This window comes from Aythya fuligula, chromosome 16 (genome assembly GCF_009819795.1).
Source record: "Aythya fuligula isolate bAytFul2 chromosome 16, bAytFul2.pri, whole genome shotgun sequence".
Taxonomy (NCBI): domain Eukaryota; kingdom Metazoa; phylum Chordata; class Aves; order Anseriformes; family Anatidae; genus Aythya; species Aythya fuligula.
Genome location: NC_045574.1, coordinates 6,101,409 through 6,125,372, shown reverse-complemented (window position 1 = coordinate 6,125,372; position 23,964 = coordinate 6,101,409). Strand labels below are relative to the sequence as shown.

Genomic DNA, 23,964 nt, shown 5'->3' with positions numbered 1-23,964 from the left:
CGCTCCCCAGCAGCCCAGCCCCGGGAGGGTGGCAGCAGGAGTGGGGAAGGCAGCTGGAAACGTACCAGTGGACAACCACATTGCAAAAAAATGACTATTTCCCCCAAAATGCTCCTCTGTCGTGTGCCCCAGCCCCGTGGTCTCGATTTGGGGTTGGCGGCCGGCAGAGGCGTAGCGTTGGGTGGAGAAGCCCCGGGTGGGCTGCATGGGGCAGGCGAGGGCTCCGTGGGGTTCCCCCCCTTGATGCCGATCCCAGAAGCGACGAGGCACGGCCCTGGGGACAGGCACGGCTGGAAGACTCGACTGTGTGCCCAGGAGGTCCCATGGGACGGGGTGGGCAGCGGGGTCCCGAGCAGGGCCAGGTCCCACTCCCGACGTGAGGACGGGCAGGCACTGGAGGAAGGAGCCTCGAGGCCAGCGTCCCGTTGGCACCACGGGCCCGTGGGATCCTGGGGCCTGGTGCCTCGCAACGTCTGGTCCCCAGCTGCAACCCAGTCCAAACCAGTGCTGGCGCGTGCCTTCCCCACAGCAAAACGTCTCTGTGAACACCTTTGGGCAAACGAGAGCAAAAAGGGTGGGCGGAGGGGCAGGGAAAGTCGTGGTGATTTTAAACCAGGGAGGGTGCAAGAAGCTGTGGCCACGTGTCCGAGGCAGGAGGTGCTGTCCCCCGATTTCTCCGGGGAAAAAGCCTCCCGAAAGCCAAGCCTCTTGGGGTGTGTGTGTGTGTGTGGGGGTGATGCCCCGCCAGCCCGCTGCCCCGCTCTCCCTCCTGAGCCGGTGCCAGCACCCTTGGGCTCCTCTCGCCCCGTCGTTAATCAGGGGCCAGCAGTCTTAACGAGCGACAGGGCTCCCCAAAAACGGCCCCCTCAGCGGGGAGGCCGGCCCTCCGCGCCCCGCGGCGAGGTCTCCGGTGCCAGGAGGAGCTCCAGGTCTATAGGTTCTCGCCGGGCTGGTACTGGGGCTCTGTCGAGGTGAAGTAGTCCTCCAGGAAGGCCTGCAAGTACTCGAAGGTGGGCCGCTCCTCGGGGTCCTTCCTCCAGCACTGGCACATGAGGTCGTGCAGCGATTCGGGGCACTCGGGCGGGCAGGGCATGCGGTAGCCCCGCTCCACCTGGTCCAGCACCTCCCTGTTCACCATCCCTGAGGAGAAAGGGTCGTGGTGCTGAGCATGGGGCCGGGCAGGACCCCGCATCGTGCCCGCCGCCACGGGGGGGCTCGGGGCTCCGTGCCCCCCGGCGCCAGCTCTCACCTGGGTAGGGCACTCTGCCCTTGGTGGTCAGCTCGGTCAGCAGGATGCCGAAGGACCAGACGTCCGACTTGATGGTGAACCTGCCGTACAGCGCCGCCTCGGGGGCTGTCCACTTGATGGGGAACTTGGCACCTGGGCGAGGAGGGAGAGTCAGGGGGTGCTCCCCCACCCCGGCACAGCCCCCCTCAGCCCTCCCTAAGGGACGCCAGGCACCGAGGGACCACCCCAGGGGACAGCACAGCACACCCTGTGGGGACTGGGGGCCGCACCTTGCCGGGCCGTGTACTCGTTGTCCTCGATGAGGCGCGCCAGCCCGAAGTCGGCCACCTTGCACACCAGGTTCTCCCCCACCAGGATGTTGGCCGCCCGGAGGTCTCGGTGCACGTAGTTCATCCTCTCCACGTAGGCCATGCCGGACGCAATCTGCGGGGCAGGGCACGGGGCCTGAGGCTCGCGGGGGGACACGAGGAGCCCCCCGAGGGGGGACGGCTCCACAGCCGGGCCTGACACGTCTGGAGGGAACTGGGACACGGGACTGGGGGGGGAACCACGAACCCACCTGAGCTGCCATATCCACGAGCTGTGGCAGCCGCAGGTACTTGCCCATCTCGCCCTTGAGGAAGTCCAGGAGGCTCCCTGCGAGGAAGACAGCGCTCAGCATCCTTCGGCAGAGCAGAGCCACCCGGCCGGGCCAGCCGGCGTCCCTCCTGCACTCACCTTTGCTCATGTACTCGGTGACGATGTAAATGGGCTCCTCCGAAACCACGGCGTAGAGCTGGACCAGCTTCTCGTGCCGGAGCTTCTTCATCACCTGGGCTTCCTGCAGGAAGGCCTCCGGGGACATGGTGCCGGGTTTCAGCGTCTTTATTGCCACTCTGGTGGTGCCGTTCCAGGTCCCTGGAGGACGGGACACATTAATGGGGCCGTGTCCCCTGCCTGCTCCCCCCAGCTGGGAGATGTGGCGAGGACGCTGCGCTGGGGACACGGGGCCGACGCGGTCCTTACCCATCCAGACCTCTCCGAAGCAGCCCTGCCCCAGCTTCACTTCGAGCCGCAGCGATTCCCGGGGGATTTCCCAGGCGTCCTTGGCGAGCCCCTGGGTCTGGGGCTTGGACGTGGGGCAGACGGTAGTCAGACGGTGGCACAGGCCGTCGGCGTGTTCTAGCGGGGGACAACGTGCGGGTGATGCTCTGGCATTCAGGCACGCGATGGCTTCCTTGCAAAACACCTCGGGGACCCGCACCCAGACCCCTTCCCCTTTCTGAAACCCAAGCTGTGTTTTCACCAGGTGCCCCCAGCCCGGTTTGGGGACCCCCACGCCAGTGCTGGCTTCCAGCAGCCCCTCCCTGCAGCAGGGGCACATCCATCTTGGAAAAGACACCCAGGGCCACCAAGTCCGACCATCTCATCTAAACCATATCCCTCAGAGCCACATCCACGCATCCCTTAAACATCTCCGGGGATGGGGACGCCACCACCTCCCTGGGCAGCCCGTTCCAGAGCCCGACCACCCCCTACACGAAGAGATTCCTCCCGACACCCAACCTAAACCTCCCCTGGCGCAGGCACAGCACCCTGGGCATCACCCAGACCCCTGGGACGTGGGGCAGGGGGGTCTGGCCACGGCCCCGGGTACGCACTGGAGTAGTAGGCCACCAGCTGCTGCAGGCTGCCGAACTGCGTGCGAGAGGTGATGTAGAAGCCGCCGCTGTCCAGCTTGCGGATCTTGTAGTGCTTCACGTTGAGCCCCTTGGCGTTGTCGAAGTCGGAGACCGAGAGGCAGTAGGCACCTGTGGGCAAAACCCAGCGGCTCAGGGGCTGCGTGGGCACCGGACCCCCGTGGGGGGAGCAGGACGGTGCACGCAGGCTGCTGGTTTTACCCCAAAAAGCCCCTCTTATCTGTCATTCACAACTGGTGCAACAGCTGAGAGGCACCACGAGGCGCAGGGATGAATGCAGCAATAAAGGGGCAGGGGCATGGGGGAAGGATGGGGCACAAGGAGCAAAAGGGAAGGTTCACGCTGCTGCCTGCATGAGCTGTTTCCACTGGAATAAAGCAAATGGCACCACGTTCAAAGCACCAAAGCAGAAAAAAAAAACAAAAACATCAAGGAGCTTTTCCCAATGGTGCATTTGGAGCCAGACTAAAGCACATTTCCAGGTAAGAAATGGCATCCTCGGCCGGCCAAACCCCGGAGATCAAACTCGCACAATCAGGAAGCACAAAACAAGGATCAAGAATCGTTAGACCTGAAAGGAGGGCCTAAAAATTAATCATTGCCTTTGTCTGGTTGCTCACAAGCAAGAATTTGACATTACATGGGTGGTAGGAAAAAAAAGTGTTTGTGGGACAAAAAATAAAAGAACAAAACCAGAAAAAAGCCAGGGAGAGGACGTGCTGCTGGTTCCAGTCCAAAGTGTTTTGGAAGCCTGTGGGTACACGGGTGAGCGAACCATTAGGGCTGGGGTGGGTAAAAACAGGACATCTCTGCCTCCAGCTTGGATGCTGGGAGGAGAGTGTGGCAGAAAGGGGACAAAAAAGGAAAAAAGAAAAAAAAAAAAAAAGCAAAGCAAAGGAAAAAAAAAAAAGCAAAGCAAAGCAGCAGCTGGGTGCTGCACAGGGAGCAAACCCCGGAGGCACAAATCCTGGCGGCAGACGCTGAGCACAGAGGGGCCAGCACCAGGCTCCTGCTCTGCACTGAATGGGAACACCTCAGGGGAGGGAGGCTGGGGCCGGCACGAAGCGCAGCGGGGCGGGCACCCCGTGTCCCCGCAGCCGGGGCTCACCTTTCGTGGTCTCACTCTCCCGCACCAGGAAGGTCCCCCGGGGGTTTTCGGGGTTGAGCAGCAGCCGCTCGGACTCCCGGCGAGTGATCTTCCCGAAATACCACCTGCGGGAGGGAAGGCACAGGCTCAGCGCGGGGCCCCCGTGCACCCCTTGGATTGGCGAGCAGCCATCCTGCGCCACCGACCGCGGGCACCGCTCAGCACCTGGGCTCCAAAAGCCTCCCCAAAGGAGGGGCAGCCCCTGGGGCACCCCAAACGAGAGCTGGGGGTGGAATTCCCCCACCGTGGGCTCTGCCACCGGCTGGGGACAGTCTGCGGAGACGCACGTGGATTGGAAACCAAACCAAACCAAACCAAACCAAACCCCAAAAAAAGCCCCAAGAAATACAAGAGAGGCCCCTGCAGGTTTTGCCCAGGAGGAGAGGGACAGGAGAGAGGGAAAAGCGCTCGGTGGGTGGTGGTTTTTCTTTTTCTTATTGCTTTTTTTTTTTTTAATAAAAAAAACTGTCTAAAAGATGGCAATTACTCTTCAGCCTGGATGGAGTCTGAGGGCGCGACATAGTTACTGGGGATGTAGCCCGTCTGTCCTGTAGTGAGGGAATGAGCCAGCCACCAGTCACCTTCCCTGCAAGAGAACCAAAACACACTCAGTGTGAAGCCAAAAAGCCCCCAAGCCCCCTCGGGCCGTGCCCTCTCCTACCTCCGGGCAGCGTCCCCATGTCCCTAGAGGCACGGGACGAGCAAGCAGAGCCCAGCCCGGGGGGGGGACAGCAGCGAGCAGCACCCGCACCCAGCCCCGCAGCAGGACCCTGGCACGCAGAAAGACCCCACGGAGACCCCAGGGCATGGGGCAGGAGGGTGGCAGCAGAGCCCAACCTGCCCCAAATCAGCCCTGGGAGCCTGCTGGCACCGGGGGGGGCCCCGCTGCCACCCCCAGGACAAGCAGCATCGCCACGGTGCCAGGGTCACCCATGGTCCCAGCATGTGGGATGCTGTGAAATGAGGGGGTCTCCTGCCTGGAGAAAAGGCCGGAGAGCCAAAAAATACCTTTGGAGCCCTCTGAATTTGAGCTGGGTCTGGCTGGAGATGAGGCGTGACGGAAACCCCAGCGAGCAGGTAAGCGGGGAGCAACAGGCAAAGGGGGAGGGAGGGGAAATAGGGGAAAAAAGCGACAGAATGGCAGCGATTAAATAAACCACCAGAAAACAAACAAACAAAAAAAACAAACAACAAAAGAAGGCAGAATTTGTTAAACACAGGCTACTCAAAGCAACAAAAGGGATCAAATAAATAAGGACTGGAGCAGGCTGGAACAGGGTGAGGTGCTCTTTAGGCTGCTGCGGTGCCCTCGGGCTGGATCCAGCAGGCACAGGGCAGCCAGGCACAGGGGTCCCCCTGCAGCCTCTGCCGAGGGCTGGTGGTGCTGGGGCTCAGCCGTGGTCCACAGCTTGCCGAGCATCTCCAAATCGGGCACCCCAGGCCGGGACGTGGCTGGAATTTGGGCGATGGGGGGGAAACCTGCCTGCAGGCAAAGCCCAGCCCCAGGGTGCTGCGGGGTGTGCTCTGCCCGGCTCATCCCCGTGTGTCCCAGTGCTGGCCCCAAGCAGCCAGGGCTGAGAGGAGGTGGCCCCAGGAAGGTCTCGAGGTGCTGGCCCTCAACTGCTGCAGGCACGGACCCCGTGAGCCTGACCCCGGGGAGTTCAGCCCCCCTGTGCCCCGATCCCTGCACACCTCCACCTCGCCCCAGCCCTGCGTGCCCACGGCACGGGGCGTGCTGTCCCCTCGGTGCTGTCCCCTCGTTCCTCGTGGCAGGGGGCACGGAGCTGCTGCCCCCACCTTCCCCGGGATGGGGTCGGGGGCTGCTTCGGCTCCTTTCCCACGGGGCCGGAGCAAACATCTGCCTGAGAAGTGCCCAGATTTCGGCTCGGGGCTTTATTCCAGCTCGGGCTGGAAGGCTGCAATCTGGGAATTCGGCAAAAGCAAACTATTCCAAAAATGTCTCAGCGGAAGGGGAAAAAAAAATAATAATCACCATCATCAAAACAAAGCATTTCAACAATTCCCTGCTCGGTTTTACCCAAAATGCCCCGTTACACCCCCGCTGTCTGCCAGCAGGCTGGGAGGGGGCCTTCTTTCGGTGATGGGGTGAGCGGATTTGGCCCTCGGGGAGGCCAAGGGTCACTGCTGGGGCTCTGCAGGACGCAGGAGCAGGGAGTGGGGCGATGGGCTGCAAACCCAGCCCCAGTACAGCAGCCACCAGGCAGCAAAACCACGGTCTCACAGCCAAGCCGAGCAGCATGGTGCTGCCCAGGGCCTGGCTCCCTTCCGAGGTCTCGGCCACAGCAGCACCATGAAGCGGAGCAGGAGCCCGGGGTAGCTCCCTGCTGGGGCTGGGAAGCAGAGGAGCACCAAACACCCCAAACTGGGGCTTCTTGTGCACCACTGAAGCCCTTCATGCAGCACATCCTATGCTTCACGGACTGAGCAAATCCCCATTAATAAACGATGAGCGTGGGAAGGAGGCCGAGGACCGAACTGAAAACCCAGCTGTGTGGATCCCCGCGGGGCAGGAGCGCTGCCTGCAGGGCAGCCCCTCGTCCTTCTGCCTTTGTGGGGCTGGTTTTGGTGCCCAGGTTTCGAGGTGGCAGCAGCGGGGACAGCGAGCTGAGCGCGCTGCACATCGGGACCGAGCACGCAGCAACTTGAGGACTGTGCCAGCCCCCGGAGCGACTCACAAAAAATAAAGAAATAAATTAAAAAATGCAAAAATTAAGGCAAAGAAAAAAAAAAAAAAAAGACCAGGAAGGAGCAGAAACCCAAACGAAACAGGACTGGTGAGGGGTGCCAGACACAGACAAGGGGTTCGGGGCCAGATCAGACCTCCCCGGTGCAGAGCCACCGGCACAGAGGGGGCTTCGCGTGCTGCCCCGCTCGCCCAGGGAGGTCAAACGTGGCCGGGCACAGCCCCCACAGGCAGCCCCTGCTCCCTCCTGCTCCCACCCGCGGGCAGCCCTTCACCAGGCAGCTCGGCAGCAGCAGCAGCAGCAGCACCAACCCGCGGTACACACCTGACGTCCACTTTCCTCCTAACGAAAGCGTGGCGGGCAGGAGAGAAGAAAAACAGTCAAGAGGGAAGCTGAGGTCACAGGCACCGCGGAAGGACGAGAAAAGCATCTGGGGAGTGGAGGGGGTGAGTCCAGGCAGACGAGAGGCAGCCGAGCGCTGACGGGGACGGGGGGCAGGCGGGGACGTGGCCCCGAGCTGGGGACCGGCTCTGGGACGCGGAGGTGGCTTGGTGGCAGGGCTGAGAGGCAGCGGTGCCCAGCAGGGCACCGCTGGGCACCCAGGAGGATGGGGGAGCATCGAGCATCCCCCAAGAGATGGCCTCTGATGCCAGTGGCCTCGGACACGTCACTGCTTCCACACACGGCTCTGAAATGCCCCTTGGAGTGTCCCCGGGGACAGCTGGCCTGCCCGAGGCCGGGCTCGGTGACCCCTCTGGAGCCCTCTCGAGGGGGTGAAGCTTGGCCACAGGGGCACAGGGACACTCACGTGTTGTTGACAATTTGGAGGCGTTCTCCTTTCTTGAAGGACAGGTCTGTTTCGGTCCGGGACTCGTAGTCATAGAGGGCCACGAAGGTGGTGACTCCGCCTGCGACAGGAACCGCTCAGGGTGAGCGCCGCCGCCCCGCAGCACGGCACCGGGGCACCCTCCTGTCCCACCACCCTCCCACCACCAGACAAAACACCTCTGCCAACCTAGCCCAAAACAAAAAAAAACTCCTTCCAGAGGAGGGGACCCCACCACCACCAGGAGGAGCTGGAACCAAACCCAGCCAGACCCAACCGCCAGCACCCGAGGGTGCCGGGGCCGCACTGACCGGCCAGCGCCCCGGAGCGCTGCGGCGACGTGACGGTGTCGGAGGTGTTGAAGCCTCCGAAGAGCTTGGACTCGGCGGCCATGGTCCCGAAGGAGCGGCTGGGGGTGCGATGGGCGTCCGGGGCAGCCGCTTTGCTGGGTGTCTGCGAGGCCGGGTACCCCCCGTGGTGGGTGCTGTCGGCCGGCTCCAGGCTGCGCCGGCGCTGGCTGGGGTCTTTGGGCTTGCTCTTGCTGCTCCCCATGGTCCCGGGCTGGAGGAGGCAAAACAGGCAGAGGGCTTTTATTTATCATCATCGTCATCATTAAGCCGCTTCCCAGGGGTTTTGCAAGCTGCCTGCCCTCTAGGAAAAGAAACAAAACCCCCAGAGGGTTTCCAAGCACCAGCTGCCGCGAAGCCTGGCCCTCCTGCCCCTGCCCCGGGGTGGCATCGCTGCCCCCCACACCCCCGCTGTCCCCAGACGAGGCGGGTGGGGAGAAGTCACACAGCATGGGCTGGGGAGATGGGATAACAGCACAGCCACCGACCCCACCAAGGAATGCCAGGGCCAGCCCTGCTCGAAGGAAAAGGCTCCTGGGCACCGGGGCGAGCAGCAGCAGGAGCCCCAGGGCCACCCGCATGGGGAGGCTGCGGGGCCACGGCTCTGCTCGGTGCCTGCGGGTACAGCCCCCGAAGGGGGTTTGGGTGCTGGGAACGGTCCTGTGCAGCCCAAAGCCTGCAGCAAACCTCAGAAACAAGGAGCAGAAGTTGGGGTCGGGAGCAGTGTCAGGCAGTCAGCGGCTAAGGACCAAGGGATCTCTGCTTTATATATAGCCCTGCCTTCCCTGCCGCTTCGGATCCGGCTCTATAAATACCTCCAAGGTAATGATATAAATGAAGGAAGGGAATTATTCGCAGCCTCCCAAGATGGCAGGATACACAGCAGTGTCCTGCAGCTATGGAAGGCAATATTTAGGCTAGAGCACGCAGGCAGGATGGAAAAGGGAGGTGGAGAAACCTCTCGACAAGGAAAAACCGAGCAGGTGAGGAGCAGAGGAGGCAGCCGGCGCCCGCGGGGCACGGAGCAGAGGGTGAGTGGGCTGCAGCTGCCTGCCAGGCTTTGCCCCACAGAGGACTTTCCAAGCCAGAGCTGGGGCTGCTCCCTCCTCCAGCTCCCTCCCCGTGCTCAGGGCTTGGTTTGGCCGTCAGGGCTCGTTTTCCAAGAGACCCAGCTCCAAGCAGGGCCTCAGCCCACGCTTTGGGGAGTTTGGAGCAGAGCGGGACGGGAAGGTCAGACACAAACCCCGCGCTGGCAAATCGTCACCGCTGGCAGACTGACGGTGGAGAAGAGGGGAGAGGCTGCCCCATAAATAAATGTGCTGCTTAAATCAGAAATGCTTGAGCAGAGGTGCAGGGGAAAGCGGGTCTTGAGAAAAAAAGCAGCAAAGCCCCCTCCCGTACCAAGAGCCACCCCTCCATGCTCTCCTCCCTCTGCTCACCTCCGTGCGGGGCTCGGGCACCCGCTGGCACTCCCGGGACCCCGTGGGCTGCCTGGGGCCGGCAGGGCTGTGACCACGGCGCTCGTGACAGCCCACGCGCCTCTGAGCAAGGCGTGCTCACAGCTTCCCCTGGCCGCGGCACTTCCCCCAGCAGGGACACGGCAGGGACACAACTGGGACACGGCCGGGATGGGCAGCGGACGGAGCGCAGCCCCCGAGCGCACCCATGGGGGTGGCTGTGGGGACAAGGGGGGGGCTCCTGGCTCCCAGCAGTGCTGCCGGGCAGCGGGGTTAAAGCAATCGGGTTGCAAGAAGCTGCCCACCACCCGCAGCAATTCCCCTGAAGCTCAGCACCGCTCCTGTCCTCAGCCGGGCAGGATTTGGGGCAGGGCTTCCCCCCGAGGTGCAGGCGGTGGGCTGGAGCGCTGCCAGCATTCCTCGCGCTCGCCTCCGACGGATCAGAGGCGGCAGCTCTCCTGCGGGCAGGATTAGCAACCCAGGCACGTCGCAGCCTGCAGGGACTCCTCTCCTTTCCTCTCCGGGGGCTCGGCGCCGCTGACAAATTGCGAACCACCGCGGTGCTGAGCTGCGAGGTTTCAGCTCCGGTCCCCGTGGGACCGGCTCCTGGGGGCACCCGGAGATGGGGAGACCCCCCCAGGGCGATTCCTTACCTGTGTTTTCCAGCTACAGCCTGGCCGTGGGGTTGTGGGGGGCTGCCAGCGGCCTCAGCTCAGCTCCTGCTGCAGACAGAGGGATGTTAGTGGCCCTGTCCCCGCCGCGTGGGCTGCTGCGCCCACCCTCCTCCTCCTCCTCCTCGCCACCCGCCCACCTCTGCGGGTGCCCCCAGAGCAGGGCAGCCAGCTCGCCCCCGCCTGCTCTGCTCTCTCATGTGTGAAGAGGGGACGATTCTCTGCTCCACTTCATCGCACCCACCCAGAGAAGGGCGAGGAGGCGGCGGGGGCAGCCCCGGGCGATGCACGGCGGTGAGAGGGCAGCAGGGCCGCGGCTCCCAGGGCACCCCAACCCGCTGGGGGGTTTTTTTGGTCGTTCCCCCAAAGGAGGAGAAGCAAAGTCAGCATCACGGGGCGCTTCCAGACCAGTTGCTTTGTCTCGGATGGCTGGGACTGGCCACAGGGGTGCTGGGCCACCAAACAGGGACCTTGTCCCCGGGGACACGGGTGGCCCTCCCCGCCCCCCGCAGCACAGACAAACCGTGGCGTGGAGCGCACACACGGTCCTGGAGCACCTCACGCTGCTCAAGCCCTGACTCAGCAAGAAAAGCGTGTTTTCACCAAAATTCTCAAAAGGCACAGATTCTTATTGCAAGCGTGGGTGCTGAGGGGACGTGCAAAACACGCTGTTGTCTGGCAGCAGCAGCCCAGGGCAGAGCTTTGGGTCAGAGCAAGGAAGGGCTCCCCGCAGCCGGGGGCTCCCCACGCGCCAAACACGCAGGGGTCAGCTGCAAGGCAGCCCCTGCAGCACCCCCAGATGGGCCACGGCCCCCAGCAGAGGGATGCTGCTGTGCCAAAAAGACAGACCCCAAGCTTCCCTTCACCTCCAAGGACACCGCGCACTGCAGACGGAGCAGGCACTGAGCTTTTCCCCACGCCACCAGCTAACCACGCTCACCACCCAGCCACGGCCTCCTGCCTTCATTCAGGAGCCCCAGGTGTTAGCAGTATCACACCACCCAGCTCCACGGCAGCTGCTCTGGGCTCCTCATGCTCCAAATTTGCAGCACGAGGCACAAACCCGCACAGGAGCTGCAGCCCGCCGTGTCCCCCCCACCGGCCGGGCGCCGTGCCGAGGATGTGCCACGCTGTGGGTTTATTTTGCGCCCCTTCCCCCCACCCCGTGGCAGTAAGTTTTGTGGCTATTTTTAGTGCATTTGATGAGGGTAACGAGCAGCGGCTGATTGACAGCCCTTTTACGACTTGAATGGTTTGTAATTTGTGCCTGACTAATATTCGCCGCCAATAATTGCACAGCGGGATGGGAGGTGGGGGAAGCTGCAGTCTCAACTCCAGGCTGCAGCACATACAAATAAGGCTGCGACGCGCACCCACGTGGCGTCCCCACCGCCCCGCGCCGTGTCCCCAAGCACTGCCACGTTCCCACGGTGGCCCCACGGGAGCATCCCTCGGGTGGCGAGGCGCTCTGCCCCGCAGCAGGCACGGCAGCCCTCCCGGACCCCCAAAGGGTGCTCAGCACCGAGTTCTGCACACGGGGTCTTTCCGGCTCCCCGTTTCCCCCCCCTGCAAGCAGCAGCAGGGCCTGGCCGAGCCGTGCATCCCCGCCCAGGAGAGCCCCAGCAGGAGGGCACCGCCACGCTCCCCTCTCCAGAAGCAGTTGAAGGAAGCGCCCGGAGCTGCCCCGCTCAGCTCGGGCCCCATCCCATCCGTGGCTTCCCCATCCCCTCGTGCCGGGGGCAGCAGAGCCCCCACACAGCACAGCCGGGGCTGGGAACACCGCCTGACCTGCCCGACACCCCCAGCCCTCCGATACCCGCATCCCCAGGATTTTTCTCCCCCCCAAAAAAATTAAACGGCGAGGTGGGACGCGAGAAAAGGCTGGCTCCTCCGCCCTACCTCGCAGGGATGCTCTCGGAGAAGCAGCACAGGGGGAAGCTCGGGGGCCAAGGCCTCTCCTCCAGCCGGGCTGCTGCACCCGGATGGCTCAAGGATACAGCGCAAGTTGTAAAAGCCACGCCGATAGCAGGCTTGGCGACGCAGGGCGAAGCAATCTTTTTCTTTTTTCTTTTTTTTTTTTTTCCCAAAGACACTAACAAAAGGCACTGATTGGGAGCAGACAAAACACAGAAATACCACGTTTGCCGGCTTCTGTGTAGCAGGAGCTGAAACCTTGGGAAATTCTGCAACACGCTGGGGCCCGGGGCCAGACGGGGAGCCTTGGGGAGGGAGAAATCTCCGGCAAAACAGGCTCTGGCCTTGGGGCTGCTGAAGGGCCGGGTGGGTGCCCAGCAGGACACGGTGCTCCAGGCATGGGGACACCACGCCGGGCAGGGACATCTGCGCAGTGACCCCCCCCAGGCTTTAACGCCCCCCCGAAAGAGGTTTTGCTTCCCTTCCCTGCAGCATGGTTGCAGGGAAGCCTCTGCCAGCCCTGCCTGGGAGAGCTTCGCGTGAAGCACGGCCTGATCCCCGCCTCGCACACACCGAAATCGGAGCAATCACCGCAGGCACAGCCGGGGGGCGGCGGGCAGGGGGCCACCAGCAGCCCTGGGCAGGTTCCCCCCTCACACCCGCCCGCTTCAGCGCCTCGCAGAGCCCCCGCGGGATGAGTAACGGCACCTGTCTGCTGCCAGACTGAAAAATGAAGCGTGCAGGGCGGCGGGGACGCCGCGCGAGACAAAGCCGCCTCGTGGTGCAGCGCCGAGCCCACCGGGGGCGAGCACAACCTGAGGGAAGGAGCAAAAAGCCAGGGGCACGGCCCCCAGCCCACCCCACGCCCTTTGCCCACGCCGGGAGCAGGGATGGGCTCACGCACGGCACAGAAAAATCACCTGCAGGGTGTGCCACCAGGCAGGGAGAGCCACGGCTGGAGGCGGCCGATGAGTTGCTGTGAGCCCCCGTGCCCGTCCTCCAGCAGCCCCTGCCCTGATTTCGGCAGGAGACGCAGCCCCAGATGTGCACATGCAGCTCCTGCCCCCAAATGGGGGGCTCGGTGCCAGGGATGCCCCCGAAATTTTGCTTCCTCCCACTGCAGAGGCGGCACCAGAGCCTCGCCAGCCCGGCCGTGAGCGGTGGCACCGGGATGGAGAGGCTGGGGACAAATCCCAGGACACGGACACCTTGTAGGGCATCCCAGTGCTGGGGACGAATCCCTGGACACAGACACCTTGTAGGGCACCAGGACGGCAGCAAGGCACGCGGCTGGGGGCCAGCAAACGGCAGCGCAGCCCCTGGTGCACTCGGGAGCACCTCGCTGCCCTGCCCGGAGCTCGAGGCCCCGGCACAGCAGCACATCTCCAAGTCCCACATGCTGGTGAAAAAAGGGGGGCTGCTCCCCCAGCTCATCCCTCCCCACCACAGCACCCCGGCCACCCTTCCCTGCCTCCCCCAGGAGGAATCCTCCGGGACAGAGCAGGTTTGGGGCCGTGGCAGAGCAGGGAGGGATGCACGCGGTGGGGTCACAGCGCCCGGCCACGCGCTGCCGCCCGATGCGAGGAGCGGCCCCTCCCTTAGCACCCTGTCAGCTCCCGTTAAATTTAGAGCCATCTTAATTAAAGCTGCACAGCCCAACCTAGCAGGGGCCAGCGGGTCGTGACAGGGCGAAGGATAATTAAATCAGCCATACAAATTCACCCCCCCACCACTCCCTCCACGCACGGGGGAGAGTCACGTTCGGGAGCAATTTGGGAACGTGTCAAAACATGAGTTAGAGACCAGACCAAAGCCCTGAGAGGCACAAAGCAGGTGCTGGATGTTTATCTGGCCAAGAAACTCAGAAACATTAAAAAAACACAACACAGAGAGGTGTGCAGGGAGGCAGGGACAGACCGCGCCGCCCCCACCACCGCGGGGCCGCACGCTGCCCGGCGCAGCAGGGCCAGCCCTCGACAGCCAGATTTGGGTTTTGTTTCTTCGAGGCGATGGGAAGCAAGCTGCCCAGGCAGGCAGGGTTTCAGGGGATGGCTCCGCACACAGCCCGGTGCCCCCCGGTGACCCCCAGAGCACCCCAAAGCCAGGCGAGGGCAGGGAAGCCCTGGCTGCGGGCGCCCTGCAAGCTCCATCTTGCTTAAGGCTGGCAAGAAAAAAACTCACAAGGCTGACCTCCCAAACTCACTGCCAGCTCCCCGGGGCGAGCAGGGTGCCAGCACCTCGTGTTTTCTGGTGTTTTAAGCCTTTTGCTGCCCCAAGGGCTCCTCCCCAGCAAGGGCAGAGCAGCGGCTTTCCTTAAAGAACAGCGGGATCTGGGCGTAATCCCAGCACCTCGGGCGCGGTTACGAGGCACGCAGGGGATTTCTGTGCTGGGAGAGGGACGGACACCACCTGCAGCAGACCCGGGCACGACAGAGCCACGTCTCCAAAGCTTCAAACCGGGCAACAAGTCCAGCCCCGGGGCTAAGAGCTGAGGCCACCACTCACCTGGAGCCAGGAAGGTGCCAGCCCAGGTTCCAGGGCTCCACCAGCCCCGTGCCCATGTCCCAGAGGAGGTCCCAGGGTTCAGGGCACTGTTAGGAAGTATTTGGGGTCAGGGAAGAAGCAAAAGTGGGCCAGAGGCTCCTGGAGCCCCTCCATGAGTGCTTCTGGAGAGCATTTGGACACCTGGACAGGAGCACCTCGCCCCCAGCCAACAGAGGTGTCCTCCACTCGCTCTGCTGTGCAAGGGCACCCCAGTAATCAAAGAGAAGAAATTTTTCACCCCAAGGCCAGTCCGGCACAGGGACAGGTCCCGGTGAGGCAGTGGGATGTCCCCGAGGAGATGCCCCAGGCTGGGCATGGCCCCGCATCGCCTCCTGGTGCCTCCCAGCCCAGCTCACCCCGCGCTTCCAGGATCCCCGTCAGGGCACGAGCCAGAAGCAGTGATTGCCAAACCAGCTCCAAGAAATGCTTTCCAAAGCCCTTGGCGTGCGTTCACCTGAAGCGTGCTTCTCCCAGACAGGTGCTGAGGGCACCCTTCTCCTCCTGCCAAGGCCAGGAGGAGCAGAGGGAATGCTCCCAAGTGCACCAAACGCCTGCGGGGCCGGGCAGCACTGACGGGGAGTTGGGACCAGCACCAGGATTGACGGAGCCATGGGGCAAATCTTCCCAAAACCGCCCTCCAAAGAGACCCCCAGAACGCTCCTTGTCAGTGCCAGCCCCAGGGCATGCCCCCAGCCCGGGGCTCCCCCCCAGCTCCCGTTTCCCGCAGCCCCCCCAAATGCACGGCGTTCCCATCCTCCCCCCGAGCCTTCCGGGGGAAAAGAGGCCGGGCGGCAGCGGGGTGACCCGGGCTGGCCTCTGGAGGAGGAGCACGGGGCCGGGGAGCTCAGTTCCCCATTCCTGCCTCCCTGCTGCCGGCTCCAGGACAGCTGCAGAAAACGGAGCTCGCTTCTGCTTTCTGCAAGGAGAGAGCCTGGGGCTCCCCGTGGGACACCCAGCGCCCAGCCCGGCTCCTGGGGAAGGGAAGGGGCAGGCAGGCAGCAAACGGCACGGATCGGCCCCAAACGGCGCTGCCTGCGGGTGCCGTGGCTCAGGGGGTGCCGCACAGGCGTCCCCATTGCATGGCCGGCGCCCCAGGCTGAGGACGCTTTTTCAGGCTGAAAAGCTCCAGATCCGAGCAAGCTGCAACCACCCCGGCCACGCTGGCGTCACCGCCGAAACATTTCCCCGCTGAGCAGAACCAGCCTGGCCAGTCCGGCCGGCAGCCGAGCTCCCGGGGCCCCCCCAAACCCCTGGGGGCCGCAGCTCGGGGCGCACGGCCCCTGCCCCGCGCAGCCCCCGCGGGACCCTGACGGCACAAAAGGCTCCGAGGTGGAACAAGAAGCGAAACGGTGGCTGCCAGCACAGGAGAAGGGCTGGGAGGTGTCCGCAGGGTCCCCATCGGTCCTGTGGAGCGTGCTCCAGGGAACCTCGGGGCCACCAGGCAGGCGGAGGGGGCTGTGGGGGGCTGAGAGTCAGGGCTGGGCGATGCAGCCGCCAAGGCAGGGTCCCCAGGGATGCTCACGTTACCCCTGCCTTCACCTCAGCGTGTGTGGATGGGGCTGGGAGCAGCTGCCAGGGCGGCGGGCACAGCCTGGGAGCACAGCGCTGCTCTCAGCACCACCACGCTCTGCCCCGAGACGTGCCCGGGGAGCCTGGACCTCTCCGGTGGGGACAGCAGCCCCCACGGCCACTCCGATCTCCAGCACCATTTGTCACCAGGACGAGGTGACCACCTTTGTGGGCACCAGAGGAAGCTCGGCACAGCTACTGGAAGGGTTTCGGGGTGAGCTGAGATCAGCCGGACCCACACGGCGTTTCCGTGCCTAAAAAAACCCCGTGCTGGGCTCCCCAGGTGTGCCCCAGCTGCTCCCGGGGTGAGCGGGATGCTCGGAGCCAGCCGCGAGGTGCAGCCCAGCCGGTGCTCACCGCAAACAGCCCCAGCAGATGCAAAACAAAGGAAAACGCTGAGCTGGTGTCTTTCATCCTGCCGCTCCGGGAGGGGAGAGCCAGGCCCCGTGCACATCCCGGCCCCGCACCGCTCACTTGGGTGCCCAGAGCCCGGCTGGGTGCTGGGCGAGTGGCAGGGACCAGCCCGGGGCTGCTGGCACGGGACGAGCTGCGGGCACACGGGCACCTTGAGCCCCCCCTGGGCACCTCTCCCACCCGTGCTCGTGTCTCTCGTCCCACCCAGGGCTGCCGAGCGCCCTTCTCCTCCCGGGGGCAGCACCCGCGGGGCAGAGCCGAGCGGCACCTCCTGCTTTCCATCGCCTCCCGTCCCTGGCAGCTTGGACACAGCACGGTCAGAGCACAGCACCAGAACCCCCTGAGCCCTGCGGCCGTCAGCACCCCCAGCAGGGCGAGAAGGGCTCCCAGGAGCTGCAGCACGCACGGACGTGCGTGCTGCAGCTCCCATCCTCCCCGCAGGCTTTCAGACCCAGCAGTGAGCTGGGAGCACCACACCGATCCTCACCGCAGGGTCTTTGGGGTCACACATGTGTCCTCCCCACCCGATCTGGTGGGATTTGGGCTTTCCCGTCTGATCTGGCCACCCCTCAGCACCGCAGGCACTCACCCCAGGCAGCAGCCCGGCCACCGCTCAGTGTCCCCAACTCATGAGATGTGGCCTCTTGTCCCCTGGCCTCTCGCCCCTTGTGCTCTCGTCCCGCCGTGGTGGCAGGGCCCAGCCCCACGCAGAGCTTCCCGAGCCCCCCCGGGCCGCTGGGGCTCCCCTTATCTCATGCTGGAGGCAGCCAGGGAAAGGAAAGGGCACGGCAGAGCAGGGAGTGACTCCGAAAGCTGTTACGTTTGCTTTTTTTTTCCCCTGTTTTGTTTCATTTTGGGGAAGTTCCCCACCGCACGGCTCCACCCCAGGAGCATCCAGACCCCAGAAGGCACAGCCCGAGCCTGCGGTCACGGGGACACAGAGCTGGGGAGGGAGAAGCTGAGCACAAAACCAGCTGAGCTGGGGAGGGAAACCCTTAAAAGTCCCACAGGGGGGCTGCTGGCGGGGAAGCAGCGGCACGCCACGTGCGTAAGGTCACATTTGCCCAGCTGCAGTGGGTCTGGATGGGGAAACTGAGGCAGGCGGCTGGGGAAGCGAGGCGAAGCAGCGAAGCTCGGGCAGCCCTGCAGCCCCCAGCTTCTGCTGAGCAGGCTGCGAGGGGGAAACTTTTAGGATGTGGCTGCTCAGACACACGGCAGCCCGCAGGCACGGGGAGCTGCTGGGGCCGGGCAGCGTCGCTGTGCCAGGGGCTACGCGGCACCAACCCCGCTGCCATCCCCCCGCACGGCTTAGCCCCGGCCGAGCGGACACCACCCAGCTCAGCCCACCCCACCTGAGGCTGCCCTGAGCCGTCCTCTCCCACCTCAGCACCCCAAACCCTGCCCTTCCCAACAGCTCCTCGCCCCCGAGCCGGGGCACTCATGGGGACCCCGTTGGGGAGGAGGGCACGAGGCTGAGCTGAGCCCGGCTGCCCCGTGGCGGCTTCACAGGGGCGTTTCGGTGCCTTGTGGCAGCACCGGGGGGAAGTGACACAAGTGTCCCCGAGTCACGCAGGGCAGCCCTGCTGTGCCCCAGCCCGGGGACAGGCACGGCAGGATGGCTGTCACCGAGCCGGAGATGGCACCAGGGTGACAGCAGGGGTTTGGTGACGGGGAGAGGCCGGGGATGGGCGCAGAGCACAGGCTCACGAGACCGCCCTGCTGCTGAGAGCTGCGCTTCCTCATTTCCCTCCCTGAAGCCCTCTCCCACGCAGCCAGGCACCGAGACGAGCCCTGCTGACCCTCGGGTTACGCCACAGATATTTCGGCTACTCCACAACATCTCCACGCAACACCAAGGCAGCCTGGAGCTGTGGGGCTGGGGCAGGCTTCTGTAGGGTCTGAGGCAAAACCTCCCCCCGGATCCCCCTTCCCCAGGGTTTCTCCTCCTCGCTCCGCGCACCGCTCTCATCCTCCCTGTGACCCAAGGGTCCCTTTGCTGGTTTTCGGGCGCTGCCTCCACGGGTGCCCCCCGTGCCCTGCAGCAGCCCCAGCAGCCCCCAGCGCGTCCCAAGCGCTCCCCAGCTCGGCTCCCGGGGAGGCAGAGGGCAGCGAGGAGATCCGTAGCCTCGAGGGAAGTCAGCGCGAGACGCAGATTTACAGGTCCTGGTTCCTGGCCCAGGTTCAAACCACATTCGTTCCCGAAATCTGTTTCGGCGCTTTCTTTTCCGAGCCGTGCACGGCAGAGGCATGTGCAAAGCGCCACCGAGGGCCTCGCAGCGAGGCCGTCCGTGCCACAACAGGACCCGGGCGCACCTGAGCTGCGACGCAGCCCACGCGGGTCCAGCTGTGCTCAGCCAAACAAAAAAACACTCCCCCCTTTTTCCAGCCCTCTCGACTGGACCTCAGGGTGGACTATCTCATGGCTCACTGCCAGTTTAAAACATCAAGGACCAGAACCATCACTTTTTCCTCCCCCCCTCCGAGGCACGCACGTTTCTGCTCCTGGACGGAGGCTCCGGCACAACGCGAGCCCCGGGGGAACAGCTCCGAGTGCCCCCAAGTCAGAGGAGGTGGAAAACAGAAGGATGGCAGAATGGAAAGGGTGACAACCCCGCGCTGCAGTCACACGGACGGCACGGCCAGGGGGGCAATTTCCACGCCAAGAGGTTGGAGCTGGCTGGCGAGCACCGCGCCGCGGGGAGCCTGCCCGTGCCGGGCGCACACGCGCTGCTCCGGCGGGGCTTCGAGGGCTCAGGGCTGAGAGGCAAAGTGCTGAGGAAGCAAGGTCAGACGGGAAATTGTTCCAGGAGATAAAGGAACGAGTCAGAAGCCGAGCAGCAGAATAGGCAGCGCAGGAAACAATAGTGCCTCAGATAGCCCCGCGCGCTTCCCCCCGCGAGGCCGAGCGGGCAGCGCTTTGTGGAAGCGATGCTCTCGTGCTCTTCCCCCCTGAACACGCCGGGAGGAAGCGGGGGCTGTTCCTTCAGCTGGGCTCGCTCCAGCTGTTCCCCTGTCGAGGCGTTACACGCACTCGCTGGTCGCTATAAGGAGTGGCCAAATCCTCCCTGCCCCTACCAAATACCAATTTCATGTGTGAGCGGCTTCACGAGCCAGGCACAGCCCTGTCTTGGGGCGTGCAGGAGGGGCAGGGGTCTAGGGGGGGCACAGGAGCCCCCAGCTCCATCCCCTCTGCTCCCTCCTCGCCTCCATGAGCCTGGTGAAACGCTGCTGCTTGCCCCGGGCCAGCCTGCCCTGGGGAGCGCCGATGTCCCCTCTGTGTCACCACGGAGTTTCCTGTCCCCACAGCGTAGCCTCTGCAGCTCTCGGCCACCGTGAGCCACACACAGCTCCTTCCCCTTCCCAGCCCTCGCTGCCTCCCCACAGCACCAAGGTGATCTGCCTTCACGTGGGACAAAGTCATTAAAGGGCAGAGATATCGTTAGGGCATCTCCAGCGCTCTGTGAGGCCGCTGAAGACCCAGACAGGGAACAGCGGACTTCCCTTCACCGCCGTGTCAGCCCAAGGACAACCCCATCCCGTAAATAACCCCGTCCCCAAAATCCTAGGGCTGGGGCTTGGTGAAGCTCCCTGGACAAGCCCCTGCCCCAGTGCTCGGGGGTCAAAGCCTGGCCCTGGGAGCCAGCCCGTGAGCTGGAACAGAGGTGCCCTCCTGTGAGACGCCAGCACCGACTGGCTAATGATTAGAGACACGGCTCCCCGCCGAGCAGCCTCATCTCGGAGGCACCAAATAGCCGAGGTCTGTCCAGGGGCCAGATCCTGAGCTGGCACAGGGCGGCACAGAACAACTGCTGGCAGCACGGGGAGCAGCGCAGGATCGGTCTCCCCATCGGCAGAAGCGCTGGGAGCTGCCCTGCAACGTTGGCGATGTCCCCCCGTGCGTCCCCATCGCACCTCCCCGGGGACTGGCGGTGACATTTTGGTGCCGCACGGGAGCCCAGGCACACGTTGAGGTGCTGATGGGGTTCCCGGGGACAAACGGCCCCCAGCCCCAAAGGCCGGACCTCGGGGGAGGTGGCCGTGGCTCGGTCCCACGCCCGCGCGCTCGTCACCGCTGGCGGTGGGCGCCTCAGCAGGTCGGAGAGGAGGGACAAAACCCTCCAGCTTCCTGCCTGCCGCACACCTCCTCCTGCGGGGAGCACCAGCCTGGGAGGAGGGAAAAAAAATAAATAAACCGAGCCTTTTGTTGCCACCCTCGTGCGGCTCGGCTGGCGGACGGCACTGCTGGCGGCGCGCTGTCCCGTCCCCGCGATGCCAGCACCGCACCCCGGCCCCAAATGCCACTGGGCGGTGGGACCTGTCCTGGGGACCCCCCTGCACCGAGCGGCCCCACCACGTCCCCTTCCCTCGCGTCGTGTCCGGAACAAGCCGCGATAGCCCCGTGGCCCTATATGCTCTGGGGTGGCCACAGCAACATACCAACACCCCATGGGAACGGCACCCCGAGCCCCTAGGGCAGCGCGGGGAGGGGACCGAGGTCACCGCCTGGCTCCAGATGGGGACCAAACACGTTGGATGCTGCGGACCCCCCAGTGGGTTTCGCAGCTCTTTGGGGTGACACGGCACACCACAGCGGGTCGGCACCCCGATACAGCCAAAGGAGCCCAGCCCGGCCCCACTTTGGCTCTGCTGAACCCCGTGCTGCTGCGGCGGGGACGGTGGGGACAGTGGGGACGCGCCAGCACGATGGCTCCCAGCCACGCGTGGCGACCGTGTCGCCTGGGTGGCCATGGGGGAACTCAGCGGGTGGATAAAGCCCTCGGTGGGGCCACCCTGGGCACCGCAGCCTCCCGCCGGGCTGCTCCCCGCAGCATCGCCCCGGCCCCACGCGGCCCCCCCCGGCACTGGACGCGAGCCCCCCGAAAATCAGCGGCGAGCGAAGCCTAGGAGGGAAAGGGATCGGGAGACATCAAAGCGAGGAGCAGGGGGGCGATGAATATTTCATGTCCTGGCCTACATTCGGCCCCGCTCTCCCCGCCCTGCGCTCCCGGGGGTCCCCCCGCAGCCCCTGAGCACAACAAAGGGGAGCGCAGGCAGGCGGTGCCGCCCCGCCGGACCCCGCTGCACCCTCGGCACCCCCAGCCGGGCTCAGAACCGCCCCAAACCCCGACCCTCGGCATCCCCCGGCAGACCCCGACCCCCAAAACCCCGCGCATCCTCCGCTGGACGCCCCCCGACCCCACAAACCCCACAGACCCCACAACCCGCCCGCGGGCACCGCCGCCCGGACCGACCCCACCGCACGGCGGGGACACCCCCAGCCGCTCGGGGGGGCTCCTCCCCAACCCCCCCCGTACCCCACGAGGACCCCCCCATACCTCCATGGGGACCCCCCCCCCTCTCCAAAACCGTGCGCCCCCCGCTCACCTCCCCCGTGCGCGCCCTCCGGGGCTCGATCGCGGCTTTGTCTCCGTGCCGGGGGCGCGGCCGCCGCCCCCCCCCGAGCCGTGGCAGCCCCGGTGCCCCCCCCGCAGCCCCGAGCCGAGCCGAGCCGGGCCGGGCCGGGCGCTCAGGGCTGCGCCGCCGGCAGCATCGCGCAGCGCCGCCGCTTCGCTCCCGCCCCCGCTTCGCTTTCCAACCTCTCCCCCCCCCCCCCCCCCCCCGCCACCTTCTCCGGGGTGTGTTTGGGGGGGGGCAACCCACAGGGAGGAAAAAAAAAATAAAAAATAAAATAGGAATATGGCAGCAAACCGGAAGCGGCTATACGGAAAAAAATAAAAATGCAGCCCCTCCCCTGTATTTTTTTTTTTTTTTTTTTTTTTTTTAAAGGGAGAAGGCTCCGGGCAGCCGGGCTCCGAGGGGTGCGGAGCGGGGTGCGGAGCCTCCCCCGCCTGCGGCTTTAGGGGCGCGCCCCGGCCGTGGGAGCCGCGAGGCTGGAGCTGGGGGGCTCTGGGCTGAGGGAGGTTCAGGGTCAGGGGGTCCTGGGGCCCGGGGAGCTCGGGGCCGAGGGGTCTCGGGCTGGGCGCAGCACGGAGCTGGTGTTGGTGCTGACCTGGCAGCCGAAGGTGGCACCAGAAGAGAGCGATGATTTTTTGGGGTGGTTAGAGCCAGGCCGTTGTGCGTTTTGGTGTACGGCCCCAGAGCAAACTGCTGTTTGGTCGCAGATTTTGTGCTTGGAACCGAGACCGGGCACCTCCAGCCCCGAGCTGTGATCCACCGGCCCCCAGTCTCTAGGAGGAGGCAAAACCTCAGCGGGGAGGCCCTGTGGGCGCAGTGCTGGCCGTGCCGTGTCCCATGCCATAACAAACACGAGTGGGGTCTGGCCGTGTCACCCCCATGGCTGCCCCCATGCTGCCTGACCCTCGGGGCAGCTGGCAGCCCCCCCACGGCCCCCATCAGCCACCCACGGTGTCACCTGGTGCTCCGCGAACCAGCGGGGCGAAGCAGCCCGCTCCGTAAGCCCTGCACACCCGTTGCCCTGTTTTATGAGGCCGTGGCAATCCGCGGGCCGTATTTCCACATCCACACTTCACCCGCCACCCCTGCCCACCCCAGGGACCCTCGCAGCCACCGGAGCGGGGATTTTGGAAAGCCCCCCCCCCCGGCTGAGCGAGCCCTGGCACTTCAGAAGCAATTTGGGAAGTTAAGGAGGTTCAGGGAACCATGCGGCGGAGCTTTCCTTTCTGTTTCCAATCCTCCCCCCTCGTTCGTTTGAGTTATTAAAAAAATATTTCCTATGACACAGCCGAAGGCCAGCAAGTCCATGAGTCACCAGGAGTGAGGAGTCACGCACGCACTGATCCATCTCCGCCGGCCAGCGCAGCGCCGAGGGGCCCTACCTGGGAGGAGCCGCTGCTGATAAAGGTGGCGAGGGCCAGCGCACCCCATGCCAGCTGGTTTTGGGGCAGCAGCCCTTGAGACCATCCCGGAATGTGGCCTGGGTTTCCCCCGAGGCTTTTTGGGGTGCCACTGTGCAGCCCGGCAGGCACAGGGAGGTGTTAGGGAGGGATTCCTCCACCTGATGTGGGCACTGTGTGTGCCACTTGTCAGGACATAAATCATACCACGGCCCCCCCCGTGCTGTCTCCCAGTGGGACGTATCCTGGCCGTGTCCCCACTGCCCCTACCCCAAGGGGACAGGGCTGCGCGCCCCCCGCCAGCCGCCCAGCGCCGCCTCCCCTGGGGGAGCCCAGGAGCAGCCCCGCGGGCGGCTCAGCCCCAGCCCCGGGGAGCTGCTGGGGGTGACTCAGCCTCTGCCGGATCCAGACCCGAGCCCAAGATGCAATTATGACTTATAAATATTTGAATTTTGTTTTCCTCTTTTGCAATCGGCCCCTTTTCCACCCGCGGCCCTGCAATCGCGTTTCCATCTCTGGCAGCGCCGGGCTGTGGCTCGGAGGCAGCGCGAGGCAGCGGCGCCTTCAACGCTGCACCGGGCCCGCGACGCAGCCTCCCGGAGGAAGATGCCAACGTGCAAATTTCAC

The 23,964-nt window shown here is 64.8% G+C and overlaps 1 protein-coding gene across 3 annotated transcripts; it reads right to left on the bottom strand.

The window, feature by feature from the left end:
• Nucleotides 1-808: 808 nt before the first annotated feature.
• On the bottom strand, nucleotides 809-21,976 carry SRC (SRC proto-oncogene, non-receptor tyrosine kinase). Of its 3 annotated transcripts, none has more exons than XM_032198641.1 (14): nucleotides 21,908-21,976; nucleotides 10,064-10,132; nucleotides 7,918-8,167; nucleotides 7,589-7,688; nucleotides 7,105-7,122; nucleotides 4,563-4,661; nucleotides 4,037-4,140; nucleotides 2,890-3,039; nucleotides 2,255-2,410; nucleotides 1,967-2,146; nucleotides 1,809-1,885; nucleotides 1,519-1,672; nucleotides 1,250-1,381; nucleotides 809-1,140 (listed from the first exon to the last, which is right to left on the bottom strand). In XM_032198641.1, the coding sequence occupies exons 3-14, from the start codon at nucleotides 8,156-8,158 to the stop codon at nucleotides 932-934; spliced, it is 1,620 nt and encodes a 539-aa protein (XP_032054532.1). In that variant the 5' UTR covers nucleotides 8,159-8,167; nucleotides 10,064-10,132; nucleotides 21,908-21,976; the 3' UTR covers nucleotides 809-931. The 3 variants fall into 3 exon arrangements, with proteins under 3 accessions (XP_032054532.1, XP_032054533.1, XP_032054534.1); XM_032198642.1 differs by having other exon boundaries at nucleotides 10,064-10,129; XM_032198643.1 differs by lacking the exon at nucleotides 7,105-7,122.
• Between the last annotated feature and the right edge of the window lie 1,988 nt (nucleotides 21,977-23,964).